At 38.0% G+C, this 15,369-nt stretch overlaps 1 protein-coding gene across 7 annotated transcripts in view; it reads right to left on the reverse strand.

Annotated features, from left to right (window-relative positions):
- AGPS (alkylglycerone phosphate synthase) overlaps positions 1–15,369 on the reverse strand; it is a 148,220-nt gene that overhangs the window by 118,278 nt on the left and 14,573 nt on the right. For 4 of the 7 annotated variants that reach the window (XM_032755298.2, XM_032755299.2, XM_058440831.1 and 1 more), the window contains exon 2: positions 2,297–2,386. In XM_032755298.2, coding sequence (XP_032611189.2) covers positions 2,297–2,386 — 90 coding nt within the window. Of the gene's footprint in view, positions 1–2,296; positions 2,387–9,535; positions 10,039–10,542; positions 10,818–11,135; positions 11,153–15,369 lie in introns of those variants that run through there. The other 3 variants (XM_058440830.1, XM_058440828.1, XM_058440818.1) reach the window with 3 other exon arrangements.

The raw sequence follows: 15,369 nt of genomic DNA on the forward strand, positions 1-15,369 counted from the left end.
CATTTATATGTTTGGGAATTATCCTTTGTGTAAGTCTTGAAGGAAGGCAAAAGCTACCCTCCACTAATGCAAATTTGCCAGATATTCACTTTCCTGGTCTCCCTTGCAGGCTCTTCCAGTCAGATGCACCCTTATTCTCCCTCTCCCCCACTGGACTCTGACTTAGGAGTCAACAATGCAAAGAAATGAGGCCTTTAAGGAATGCATTCTGGTAGGAGTGGTAGTAACCCATTAAAACCAACAGACAAATTCTCTGGTTCTATTACAGCCTATATAAAAATCTCTATCAAGACCATCAAATCTCCTTTGTTCTGAATGTATGCTCTCCAAAGAATATCTAAGTTGCAAATGTTGTTCTCTAGATACCCTAACATCAGAAAGGGCACTAACAAGTATTCCATACCCTGAAAAGGGAATAATCTAACCATAAATGAATATACTGAGGTTCTAATTTTTTAAATCAGTCTCTTAGAAGCGTGGCATGTGTGTCAGACCCCTACAGCCTCATCTCTTCCAGGAAACTGACAAATCAAGTGCCAGAACACCCAAAATGAGAATGAGATCCTGAACCCATGGGACCCACTAAGGTATATTTACCTGTGATGTTTTATGACTAGTCATTAATTTCACACACACACACATACACACACACCTTCTCATATAAACCATTACATGGCCTGCAGTACTGTACAGAAGACTTTGCTGAAATACTAGTGACCATCTACTCTGTTCCATAAAACAGAAATGCTGTATACCTTCAAGGTCCAAACACAAAGAGAGAAAAAGAGAAGGAGAAATGAGGACAGTGTCCGAGAAGAGACAAATTTGGTTTTCAAAGTTCAGAAGATTAATTTTTACTCCTTCAGAAGATTTTGAAAAGCCAATCTCTACATCGATGTTTCTACTGTATTAGACATTATTCTATGTAAATAAAACATAAAAGATTCAACATTTAGAACACTGGTAAGTCTGATATTAACCAGAAATCCCTTCTACCTGAATTACACAATTTCTCAACTAAGCCTCCATTGCTTGCTACCCAATCACACTTAAGGATGGGAATGAGAACACGGATAATATTTATTTTCCTAATTAAAAAAAAGTCAAATGTACATCTTCATACCTTCATTAAAATTACTTTCAAATTACTATTCCTGAGGTTTTATTTTAAGTACAAAATATTAGTAAGTCAGAAAAATAGAAAAATTATTAATACATTGCAATGAAAAGGAAACAAATAACTTCTCCAAAGGAATGAAACTTACTTTGCCGACATTTTAATATATTGATATAGCATATGTTTTAAAAACATTAACTTAAGTATAGTAATGTCCAACAGATATTAAATCAGGGTACAATACTGGAATAGATTCATAATATATCTGATTCAATTTTTTACTTAGTCTCAATTTCTTTTTATTTTTGGCTCCAGCATTCAAGTATTACATAGTTGTACTCACTGCCCTTTCAAATGTTGTATCAAAATTCAACAGACCAAACCAAAAAACAGAGCTTTGGCAAGGGCAGTATTGCTTAAAACCAACAAAGAACTCATTTTACAATTCTGACCATATCTAGAACAAACAGGAATAACACAAATATCCTTTAGAATTCTTTTTAATATTTTTCCAGTTTTACTGAGGTATGATTGAACAAATATACTTTGTAATTCTTATCAACAAATAACCACATTTAAGACATAGGAAAGCTATCACAAAAATGACTGATCTTTCCCTATCACTTCTTTCCTAATTTATCTCAGAAGATAATTTTTTTAAATACTATTTATATTCACACAGACCTAAAATCATTTACCTTTCATAATAACCCACACTCCTTGTAAATTACCAGATTTAAATATGAAGCTACTTTCAAAAAACTGAATGGCATGGGAATTGGGTGGTGGGTGGATTATAGACATTATTTGGATCCTGACACAAATAAACTACCTATAAAAGATGTTTGTGAGACAACTGGAGAATGTGAATATGAACTGGATAACTAGATAAATTTTTGCTATTTTGGATATATAATATTATATAATTGGTTATATTAGGTCCTTATTTTTTAAGACATATAACATATATATATATACACACACACATATACATATATTTAGAGGTGACATGACAACATCAGAATTTGAAATATTACCAGGGGAAAAAAAGCAGTTATGGCAAAATGTTGATAATGTTTAAACTCAAGGAGGAATCATTACACTTTCATGTATGTTTAAAATTTTTCATAGAAAGAAAGAACTAAAGGAGGAACAAAAGAAGAAATAAACCAGTGTTACCTTTTCCCAGTCAATTCAATTTGGCCCTTCTTATTGAAGATGAATTTAGAATCATTATATCCCCATCCATTCCATTTCATAACTTCTTGCCTAGTGAGAAGAAAAAATATACAAATGAGACCAATGCTAAACATCTTAAAACTGTACAGTATATCATTGATTATTAACTCACAATCATCTAAAACACCTTATGCCCACTAATATTGTATAAGGTTAAATAAAATTAGCACACATTAAAATGTCCATATATTAATATTTCTGAATATAGAATCACTCTGATGAGCAGCACCTGCTTCACAGAGGGCTACAACCAATAAATTTAAGGCATTCAAAGGAAGAAATAAAAAGTTGCAAAAAGGAAGAAGATATGCTTAAAATATAAATGTCTCATTTTGTACATGTTATTGGGTTTACATTGTAGAATGACCTAAAAAGTTTTGCAATTAAAACTAAGGAAACAAAGTTTTACACATGAGAAAAAAATCATAATTATTAATCTTCTGCTACGAGTTTTTAAAAAAGACCAATTTATCAAGTAGACTGACTAGTAGTAGACACATAAAGTAGATTAAAAATCTCAGTGCTGGGTTTACATTCTAAATTCTTCAAATTCCATATAGCTACCAATCTCTACCTTGACCCACATATTGTAACAGTTAATGGCTATACTCACTTTTAATATTCCAAAATAACATGCTATTTTTAATTTCCAAAATACCAATATTTCATAACACGCTATTTTTAATTTCCAAAACACCAATATTTCATACTTGTAAAAATCCTTATTTATCAAAATCAATGGCTGAATCATTCAATTTTGCACATCATGTAAGAACAGATAGGTCTGGACCTGTACAAAACATAATAAGCAATCATGCTGAAGTATTGCATCACTTTTTATTACGTTTTGGCATAGTACCCTAGTTTGATCTTGGCTACTGAAATAAATTGGTGGTGAGTCTTCTTACCACAAATTCAACTATGCAGTTTATGGTGCAAATAACAAAAACCCTTTTCTATCTTGAAAGTTATTTGCTGCATTAAAATTTCAAAATAAAAAAAGATGCATTCATTAGAAAGTGTTCTTATTCTCTGTAATTCTCAAGAAAGAAGAAAATAACAGCTGACAAGCAAGTTTTTTTATTACAATCATAATTCTTGTTCTAGTTCAAAGGCTTTTCAAACAAATGAACATGAACATAATACAACTGAGCCAGATACAGGTAATTAATTATGAGCTGAAATCTCCATCTATACATAAAATTAAGACAAAGAAACTAGGAATGCTCTGTTTACAACTATGATTTGCTATTAATAAAAGCTACAGTCCCTCTACAAAAACTTCAAAATATCTGAAGAGTATCAATCCAGAGACTAGATTTGTAGATTAGTTATAAACTAACACCAAATATTTTTTCTAATCCCATAACATTCCTACCTCATTGCAGAGAGAGATTTTGGAACGGAACTTTTGGAAAAATCTCTATGGAAAAACATCACGACTAATGTTACCAGTGACACACTCATTTTCTTAAGATTTTACTTTTTTTTTTTTTTTTTTGGTGCCAAAACTTGGGATTGAACCATAAGATTTTCACATTCTAAAAACAGATTAGGATATTTTCCACTTTGCTTTTTTTCATGAATAAATTATCTTCACTTTTATGAAGTATAATTTACTTAGTATTTTCTTATTATATTTCAATAATCAGACGGATAAATGTATATTTTAAAACATTAACATCTTTAATGGCTTATAATGTGCATAGATTTTATGTGATTGCATTTTATTAGTGAATTTCAACATTTATTATAATTCTGTTCTCTACAAAATAGTAATTTGGTATTACACAAAATAAATGCAAAAATCTCAAGGCAAGGCACAGGGAAATCATTTCAGTACAGAGGTTGAATTTGGCATGTTTATGTAGCTTAACAACGAAAATCATTTTCCTTAAAATTATCCCCAGAATTTAAAAAATTATCCCCAGATGGCCCCAAAGTAAAAAGCTAAACTTGGTCACATGAGTTCATTCTTAGCACTTCATGAGGAAATGAATTAAAATGAGCAGGAAAGATCTGCTGTTATACACTATAAAATGAAGGGATTTACATCCTGAAGAGTCTTTGGCCTTAAATTTTCAAGTTGGGTAATATTCTAAAGAACTTCCAAATTTTCAACTATAGGTACCTTTTTCTCTCTTTTCATCCCAGTCATAAAATTGGGCTTATGAAATGGACTCTACCATATTTATATCAACTTTTGGAGTCTTCTCAGAAGTTGAATGTAGGCATTTGGAATGCATTTATACCCAAAACAGGATTATGCATAAATCATATACAATTAAAATCTAGATTACCCCCAAACCAATCTTCTGATATCTTCAAGTGCCCCAGGTGTTAAATAAAAAACAGGTAAATTTCCCAGGCTTCTAGTTTTAAACTTTTATGTACACATATTCTAATCCCCTCCCCACCAAATTACTAGTATATACTCTGATAGTTAAATATAACTATATGATTAAATTTTTTAATAACTTCTTATACATAAGAGTATAATAAGTATTTTGAACAGTATTACAGCATAACATTTCAAAATTAGAGTAAAACTTTACATAGTCACAGAATTTGAAAACTAAAAAGATCCTCAGAACCCATCCAGTTCAATTGCTCATTTTTCAGATAAAGAAACTGCCCAGAGAAGCATCCCCGGTCACACAGCTAAGTTAGTTGTGAGTATCCAAAGGCAGACTTCCCGTCTCATAATTCTTCCTCTTCAGAGAGGCAATAATATCTGAAACCCATCTAAGTCAGACTCTCAGATAACCAGAATATTTGAAAGAACTCATTTTTTTATTTACATCAATAGTGTTTCAAGAAACTATTACATGTTATTATAGGTTGAGCATCCTTTATCCAAAATGCTTGGGACCAGAAGTGTTTCAGATTTCAGATATTTTTCAGATTCTGGGATATTTACATATACACAATGAGATTTCTTGGGGATGGGACCGAAGTCTAAACATAAAATTTATTTATGTTTCATATACATCTTATCACATAGCCTGAAGGTAATTTTATACAATATTTTTAATGGTTTTGTGCATGAAACAAAGTTTGCATACACTGAACTATCAGGAAGCAAAGGAATCACTATCTCATGACAGTGTTCAAAAAGTTTCCAATGTTGGAACATTCTGGATTTTAGATTTTCAAATTAAGGATGCTCACCCTGTGTTGTAGTCATTCTTCTGCACTTCAGCTAAAGGAAAACATTTAAAAACCAAGGGATATGTTTGTGTCAGAAGCCAAATTCCCTATACCTCCGACAGTGTAATGAATTCTGCCATTCAGAATAACCCCAGAGTACTGCAAGCACTAAAATGAAGAATGATTAAAGAATTACCAACTTTCCATAAGATTCAAATAAAAGAATCCAATTCTCAACTAATCTCAGAGGTCAATTAACCAGTATGATCTCTCAGACATTCCAATTCTTAAGAGCTAACTATACCAAATTTAACATCTTTCAAAAAACAAGACCGGGCCGGGCACAGTGGCTCATGCCTGTAATCCTAGCACTTTGGGAGGCCGAGGTGGGCAGATCACAAGGTCAGGAAATCGAGACCATCCTGGCTAATACAGTGAAACCCCATCTCTACTACAAATTAAAAAAAAAAAAAAATTAGCTGGGTGTGGTGGCGCGTGCCTGTAGTCCCAGGTGCTCAGGAGGCTGAGGCAGGAGAATCGTTTGAACCCGGGAGGCGGAGGTGGCAATGAGCTGAGATCACACCACTGTACTTCAGCCTGGGTGACAGAACAAGACTCCGTCTCAAAAAAAAAAACAAAAAAAACAAAAAAAACCAACAACAAAAAAAAACCCTCCTCCTGCTGAAAGAATAGTTGGCTTGATTTTACTGCATAAAAAAAAAATGTTTTACACATTTACACATCTAACCACAGTACTAAACTGAAAAAGCACAGTATTAGCTGGTATAACAAAAGAAAATGGAGGCATAAAATAGCATCCTATATGCACAAGGTGGCAGTATTCTCCCATGATCTATACATGATGTACATATTCAGTATTTTGCATTTTCCAGGGCTGTTATTATATAATTTTTAGGTGAAATATTTAGATTTAGCCTTACTATTATAAAAACCATAAAGAGTTTTTTTAGTCTTAAAATGGGAAATTTTCACTTTGAAGTCTCTGTTTACAGACTGGTTGTCAGATTACTATTCCTCTACTAGTAATAAACTGCAAGCATCCTGATATATATGCATGGTTTCTACATTGCTATTTCTAATCATAATAATCATAATATTTTTCACTAGAAAACAAGGAAAAGGAAAAAATGATTTTGGCTACTTTCATTCTGGGTTAACAACTGTGAAAGTTCAGCTATCTAACAACATTTAAAAAAGCTTTTCTGATAAAATTCCAATAATCAAAATTCTAATAAAAGATGCTTCACTCTTCAGATCAATATTTACTCTTGCCCTGATATAAAACTCACAAAGCTACCTTCATCTGATAATATTGTGATTTCCTAGAGAGAAAAAAAAAACGACAACTGAAATGGCCAAAAGGATCTATAATTTTACTTTTCATCATGAATTAGTTTATTGGCTTGTTAATTAACTTTGGTAACTGGTGAGGGCAGTCAGACTACCTAAATGTAATCAACTTGAGGACTCTGATAAGATCATGTTTCTAGATGGGTCAACAAGGTATAATCTGTGTCCTCTAGACAGTGAGCCTTCTTGCACATTATCATGCAACACTTTAAACTTCAACAAGAATTTCAATCTTCCCTCAATATCCCCATTGTAAGTTTTTCAGCTCTAGCTGCCAGAATAAAAATGTGACTCTGTGATATAAGTTATTAATCAATGTGACAATTCTTAGCAGTGTGATAATGTAAAGTGGCTTAAATATGAGATTTGAGAACACACAAAGCTGTTAACAAGAACATGAAGAAAAGGAACCCACATGCATACTGGTAAGCCACTCCACAGAGCAATCATGTACTAAGCTTTCATAGGTAATGCCAATTCTATGACCCAACTATACAACTCCTGGGTATATATTGCATAGGAAATTCATATACAATTCCATAAGGGAACACATGTGATATATTCCCTGGAGCATTGTTTGTAAGAGTAGCTGGGGGCATCAGTAGAGAAGCAGATAAGTAATGTGGAAAATGCATTCCATGAAATATTAATGCAGCAATCAAAAGCAGTAAGTTGAATAGATATGCATATAGAAACATGATGAAATGTTTAAAACAGTGGTAAACACAAAGGAGAAACAATAAAATCCACAGTAAAACAGCATTTAAGGGAATTAAAAATATACACACTAAATAACACTGCATATTTCACAAAACACAAAATATTATATATAATATATCCAGATATATTATTTATAATACATCTAGATATATTATTTATAATACATTCATCATATATGTATATTATATACATTACACACACACACACACACACACACACACACACACACACACACACACAAGAACCTTCATAGGCACCCATGGGATAGGCAGATGAAATTAGTAATCAGAGATAGAGGAAAATTAGAGGCCTCACACAAATACCATATATTAAAAATGTATGTTACCACAACTCTCTGAACCTGAGGAAAATATGCTGCTCAGCCTTTGAATCTCAGTGCAGTTTCTCTCTGTTCTCAGAAAATAGTTCTTTCTTCCATATATATGCAGAACTTTCGTGATGGTTTATTATAAAATCTATTGGGCTTCTTAGCAATAGCTACAAATTTTTTTGAATAATAGAATTCCATTATGAATTAAACAGCTTCAACTATATGGTAAACCAAATATACATTTAACTACCTACAGTCAACTTTTTATAGTCCACAAGAAACTAGCACTCTAAAAAACTTTTTAAGGCCAAGCACAATGACCTGTAATCCCACCACTTTGGGAGGCCAACGTGGGAGGATAACTTGAGCCTTGAAGTTCAAAATAAGCCTGGGCAATACAGTGCGACCCCTAATTCTCAAAAATAAAATAAAATAAAATAAAAGCCAGGTGTGGTGGTGCAAGCTTGTAATCCCAGCTACTACAAGGCCAAGGCAGAAGGACCCCTTGAGCTCAAGAGTTCAATGTTGCAGTGAGCCATGATTGCCACTGCACTCTAGCCTGGGTGACAGAGTGAGGCCCTGTCTCAAAAAAAAAGAAAAGAAAGAAACTTTTTAAAACTTGAATTCAAGGCTCAAAAACTGTGTCCCAAAGGTCCAATCACATTTATCGTGAATAAATGAATGAAAGAAAAAGTAATATACAGGTATAAAGGGGAAAAATTCTAAACAGAGGCACAGGAAAGGGATGGGGGGGCAAGGAGAACAAATAAGGCAAGGCCAGCTTTACCACACATTGACAGAATACTCTGGGCAGTCACTAATCACTTCAGGTTCTTGGGGTGCCATTCTTTACTCCCACACTTCTCTCACACACTACACCATAATCTACCAATTAGAAACTCGTTACCGTTTGAATGATGCATTTGAAAATGGAAATACACGCTATTAGTCATTCATACATTTATTAGTATATGTTACAAATATTTTGTGGTAAGGGCAGGTATGTACCCACATATCCACTCACACAAGCTTGGTACCTGCCATTCTGAAAGCCTGGAAAGAAACAACCATCCTACCCTTCACCCTCAGGTGTTGGTCTACATAATGAGGAAAACAATCCAAATCTGCATCAGGAGGTTGTCATAGCAAAGGACAAAGAGAAAAGGATACATCCTTCACTTGGGCTCTTGGGTTCCCTGGATTGTACTTTAAATTTCATGATTTTTCCCTTCACTGTCTACTTGTAATCTAATCAATATGGCAATTTTGGCAACCAACCCCAGACTTTCTCTACCACCAACTGGGAAAATGCCAATTCACTTTCATTGCTCACTCCATGCTTGTTAGTAATTAAAAAAGGAATTGTATCACAAGCTTATTATACTGACCAACCCATAAGTGACCAAAGCCATTTCTGGTAGAGCCTTGCATTTCAGTAGAAACTACAAAACTGAACACAGACAAAGAAAATACAAATGTCTCCAAAAATCTATATGCTATTTTAGCATTGAAAATCAAGCCTAAGTTCCCTTCCTCAGCTGTCCCTTGGGGACAGACCAACAATACCCTTGGCATGACCCTAAAAATACCAAGACTGAAATCCATACCGGCTTGATGTACACAGTATTCTTGTTGTAAATCGTAGTTGTTGGGCAACCCCCTTTGGGTCCCCTCCCATTGTATGGGAGCTCTGTTTTCACTCTATTAAATCTTGCAACTGCATACTCTTCTGGTCTGTGTTTGTTATGGCTCCAGCTGTACTTTCACTTGCCGTCCACCACTGTTGTTTGCCGCCATCGCAGACCCGCTGCTGACACTGACTTCCACCCTTCCAGATCCAGCAGGGTGTCCGCTGTGCTCCTGATCCAGTGAGGCACCCATTGCCATTCCCGATCGGGCTAAAGGCTTGCCATTGTTCCTGCACAGCTAAGTGCCCGTGTTCATCCTAATCAAGCTGAATACTAGTCGCTGGGTTCCACGGTTCTCTTCCACGACCCATGGCTTCTAATAGAGCTATAACACGCACCGCATGGCCCAAGATTCCATTCCTTGGAATCCATGAGGCCAAGAACCCCAGGTCAGAGAACAAGAGGCTTGCCGCCATCTTGGAAGTGGCCCGCCAACATCTTGGGAGCTCTAGGAGCAAGGACACCCTGGTAACATTTTGGCAACCACGAAGGGACTCTCCAAAGCAGTGAGTAATATTGGACCACTTTCGCTTGCTATTCTATCCTATCCTTCCTTAGAATCAGAGGAAAATACGGGGTACCTGTCGGCCAGTTAAAAAAACGATCAGCGTGGCTGCCAGACTTAAGACTCAGGTTTGAGGCTGTCTGGGAAAAGGCTTTCTAACAACCCCCAACCCTTCTGGGTTGGGAGCATTGATCTGCCTGGAAACAGCTTCCACTTTCAATTTTCCTGGGGAAGCCAAGGGACAACTAGAGGCAGAAAGCTGTCATCCTGAACTCCCGGCGTTAGCCGGTTGAGATCACGGCACAGCCAGAAGTCTCTACTCAACAGTCACCCATGTGTGCACCCCACCTTTCCTTCTGACCCATACCTCTTGGTCCTGACCATGACTTTCTTGAAAGTGTAGCCCCAAAATTCTCCTTACCTCTGAATCTACTTCCTCCAATCCCTGCCTCCTAGATACTAATGGTTCAGACTTTCATTTCCTCTCCCACGTATTAGAGCAAGTTGTATCTCCAAAGGGATCTAACGAAGTTCTACGCTGTGTCCTTAGGCATCTAGGCTATGAACCCAGGGAGTCTTGTCCCTCATGTCCCTCCCAATTTAGGCATACAGCTCTCGACAGTTATGTGGGACCCATTCCCCACCAACTTGCCAGGGCCCCAAGTTTGTAAATAGCTAGGAGGATTGCTCTCCCATTGTGTAAGATGCTCTCTTCCCCCGATTTCTACCCAGCTTACCCCTCTGCAATACAATCTCCAAGCCTTGGCTCCTTGGCCAGGGCCTTAGAACTGATGACCCAGTACTATGGGTCTATGACAACATAATAGAACAGGATAAAAGCAAATTGAGTAAGTCAAGGAGAGGAAAGACAGACAGAGAGAGAGAGACAATTAAAATAGACCTAGGTAAATTATCAGATAACCCTGATGGCTATATTGATGTTTTACAAGGGTTAGGACAACCCTTTGATCTGGCATGGAGAAATATAATGTTACTGCTAGATCAGACACTAACCCCAAATGAGAAAAGTGCCACCATAACTGCAATCTGAGAGTTTGGCCATCTCTGGTATCTCAGTCAGGTCAACGATAGGATGACAACAGAGAAAAGAACAATTCCCCACAGGCCAGCAGGCAGTTCCCAGTGTAGACCTTCATTGGGACGCAGAATCAGAACATGGAGATTGGTGCTGCAGACATTTACTAACTTGCGTGCTAGAAGGACTAAGGAAAACTAGGAAGAAGCTTATAAATTATTCAATGATGTCCACTATAACACAGGGAAAGGAAGAAAATCCTACCACATTTCTGGAGAGACTAAGGGAGGCACTGAGGAAGCATACCTCTCTGTCACCTGACTCTATTGAAGGCCAACTAATCTTAAAGGAGAAGTTTATTATTCAGTCTGTTGCAGACATTAGAAAAAACTTCAAAAGTCCGCCTTAGGCCTGCAGCAAAACTTAGAAACCCTATTGAACTTGGCAACCTCGGTTTTTTTATAATAGAGATCAGGAAGAGCAGGCGGAAAGGGACAAACAAGTTAAGAAAAAGGTCACCGCTTTAGTCATGTCCCTCAGGTAACCGGACTTTGAGGCTCTGGAACACGGAAAGGCTGGGCAAATTGAATGCCTAATAGGGCTTGCTTCCAGTGCGGTCTACAAGGACACTTTAAAAAAGATTGTCCAAATAGAAATAAGCTGCCCCCTTGTCCATGCCCCTTATGTCAAGGGAATCACTGGAAGGCCCACTGTCCCAGGGGATGAAGGATCTCTGAGTCAGAAGCCACTAACCAGATGATCCAGCAGTAGGACTGAGGGTGCCCAGGGTAAGCGCCAGCCCATGCTGTCACCCTCAAAGAGCCCCGGGTATGCTTGACCATTGAGGGCCAGGAGGTTGTCTCCTGGACACTGGTGTGGCCTTCTCAGTCTTACTTTCCCTGTCCCGGACAACTGTCCTCCAGATCTGTCATTATCTGAGGGGTCCTAAGACAGGCAGTCACTAGATACTTCTCCCAGCCACTAAGTTGTGACTGGGGAACTTTACTCTTTTCACATGCCTTTCTAATTCTGCCTGAAAGCCCCACTCCTTTGTTAGGGAGAGACATCCTAGCAAAAGGAGGGGCCATTATACACTAGAATTAGGAGAAGGAAAAAGGGTAAATATATATACAGACTCTAGGTATGCTTACCTAGTCTTCCATGCCCACGCAGCAATATGGAGAGAAAGGGAATTCCTAACTTCCGAGGGAACACCTATCAAACCTCAGGAAGCCTTTAGGAGATTATTATTGGCTGTACAGAAACCTAAAGAGGCAGCAGTCTTACACTGCCAGGGTCATCAGAAAGGAAAGGAAAGGGAAATAGAAATGAACCGCCAAGAGGATATTGAAGCCAAAAAAGCCGCAAGGCAGGACCCTCCATTAGAAATGCTTATAGAAGGACCCCTAGTATGGGGTAATCCCCTCTAGGAAACCAAGCTGCAGTACTCAGCAGGAGAAACAGAATGGGGACCCTCATGAAGACAAGTTTCCTCCCCTCAGGATGGCTAGCCACTGGAGAAGGAAAAATACTTTTGCCTGCAGCTAACCAACGGAAATTCCTTAAAACCCTTCACCAAACCTTTCATTTAGGCATCGATAGCACCCATCAGATGGCCAAATCATTATTTACTGGACCAGGCCTTTTAAAAACTATCAAGCAGATAGTCAGACCCTGTCAAGTGTGCCAAAGAAATAATCCCCTGCACTGCAGTCCATACATTTCAATCCCTGTATCTTTAACCTCCTTGTTAAGTTTGTCTCTTCCAGAATCGAAGGTGTAAAACTATAAATCGTTCTTCAAATGGAGCCCCAGATGCAGTCCATGACTAAGATCTACTGCGGACCCCTGGACTGGCCTGCTAGCCCATGCTCCAATGTTGATGACATCGAAGGCACCCCTCCCGAGGAAATCTGAACTGCACAACCCCTACTATGCCCCAATTCAGCAGGAAGCAGTTAAGAGCGGTCGTCAGCCAACCTCCCCAACAGCACTTGAGTTTTCCTGTTGAGAGCCGAGACTGAGAGACAAGACTAGCTGGATTTCCTAGGCCGACTAAGAATTCCTAAGCCCAGCTGGGAAGATGACCGCACCCACATTTAAACACGGGGCTTGTAACTCAGCTCACACCCAACCAATTAGATAGTAAAGAGGACTCACTAAAATACAAATTAGACTAAAGCAGAAGGTAAAAAAAAAATAGTCAAATCATATATCACCTGAGAGCACAGGGGGAGGGACAATGATTGGGATATAAACCCCAAGCATTCGAGCCGGGAGTGGCAACCCCCTTTGGGTCTCCTCCCATTGTATGAGCTCTGTTTTCACTCTTAACTCTTGCAACTGTGAGGAAAAAACAAAAAAAACAAAAAAAAAAAACAGTAGTTGTTGAGTTTTTTTGGTTTGTTTTACTTAAAATAATGATTAAAAAAAAAATCAGCAGTAGCCCCTTCTACTTTAAGTGACAGGTAGTTGGGATTGCTATCTTTGCTTCTGGCAAACCTGTGGAAAAAATGAACCCCATAAAGTTTGGGGGAAGAGAAGAAAGTATTAAAAGCAGGACCCAATCACAACAACAGAGGTTCTCAAACTTCCTGGGAGTATAAACATCACCTTGGGTACTTATTTTAAAAGCAGAGTCCTTGGATGCCACCCTAGACCCAGCCCATGATTAAAATTTCTAGCACCATCAGAAAATTCTCATGAGGGTCATCCACAGACCACACGTGGGTAAGCATTACCTCAAGACATGAGAAAAAGTTAAGAATAGAAGCCTCATCTGTTGAATAGCCACAAAGGAATACAAAGCTTTAATGTAAATGGTTTACAATTAAGTTGCTCTCACCCAAACCTTACCAAAATCAGGAGACTAGAATTGAGAGAGAGAAACAGAAAGGAAAAACTTTAAACTCACTTCACTATAGGAGAGGATGGCCCTGAGTAGAATTCCACAAGGAAACAATAGGCAGCAAGAGGGCAAAGTGGCGGCACTCACCATGTGGGAGACAGGGGAAAGAGATAACAGGAAATGGAAATATGATTACATGACAGAGGAGGTGGCATAAATCTATACCCAAATCTTACAAACGACTATCTGGAAGGGTAAATGAGGGCTATACAGAGATCGTATTTTCCGATGCAAATTTTAGGAAGTTTGATCCACTATGGAACTTTGCCTAGTTCATACATGTTTATAAAAGTCTTAAAAAGTATAAAAATTAAAACAATTATTTATCAAATAACTTTCCTTTAGCACAAGAATATATTTATTCAAATTCCAATGTGTGGCCACCAAGGCCACATATTACATAGAAGCAAGCAATGGTGAGCCATGAATACTAAGAGTCACAGAGAAGAGTTTCAAACCAGAAATAGCACAAGAATGACCAAACATCATGTGTGTGATACTGACAATCAGCCTAAAATACAGTACGAGGAACTGCTGATGCTTTACACTTTTTGGGTTCTTCCCTTCCTTCCTAATGCATAAGGTGACATTTACTAGAAATTTGTTTTCTCGCCAGGCACAGTGGCTTGTGCCTATACTCCCAGCGACTCAGGAGACTGAGGTGGGAGAACCACCTGAGGCCAGGAGTTCAAGACCAACCTGGGCAACACTTCGAGACCCTGCTCCAAATTTTTTAATAACCAGGCATGGTGGCACATACCTATAGTCCCAGCTACTCAGGACAATGGTTCTTGAGCCCAGGAGTTCAAGGTTACAGTGAGCTATGATCACACCACTGCACTCCAACCTGGGTGACAAAGCAAAACCCCATCTATTTAAAAAAAAAAAAAAAGGAAATTTGTTTTCTCTATTAAAATGTCATTATTGCCACTGAGTACCTCCTACTTCTTGCTGTGCTTCCATCTTCAGAAACCAATATAGTTTGAATATTTGTCCCTGCCCAAATATCATGTTAAATTGTAGTCCCCAGGGCTGGAAGTGGGGCCTGGTGGGAAGTGTTTGGGTCATGGGGGCAGATCCCTCAAGGTTTGGTGCTGTCTTTACAACAGTGACTTCTCATGAGATCTGGTCATTTAGAAATGTGTGGCACTTCCCCCTCCCACACCCAACCTCAACTCTTGCTCCTGCTTTTGCTGTGTGAAGCGCCTGCTCCCACTTCATCTTCTGCCATGATTGTAAGCTTCCTGAGGTCTTCCCAGAAGCTGAGCCAGAGTTATGTTTTCTGAACAGCCTGCAGAACCGTG

Source organism: Hylobates moloch, unplaced genomic scaffold (genome assembly GCF_009828535.3).
Source record: "Hylobates moloch isolate HMO894 unplaced genomic scaffold, HMol_V3 SCAFFOLD_1, whole genome shotgun sequence".
Lineage (NCBI taxonomy): Eukaryota > Metazoa > Chordata > Mammalia > Primates > Hylobatidae > Hylobates > Hylobates moloch.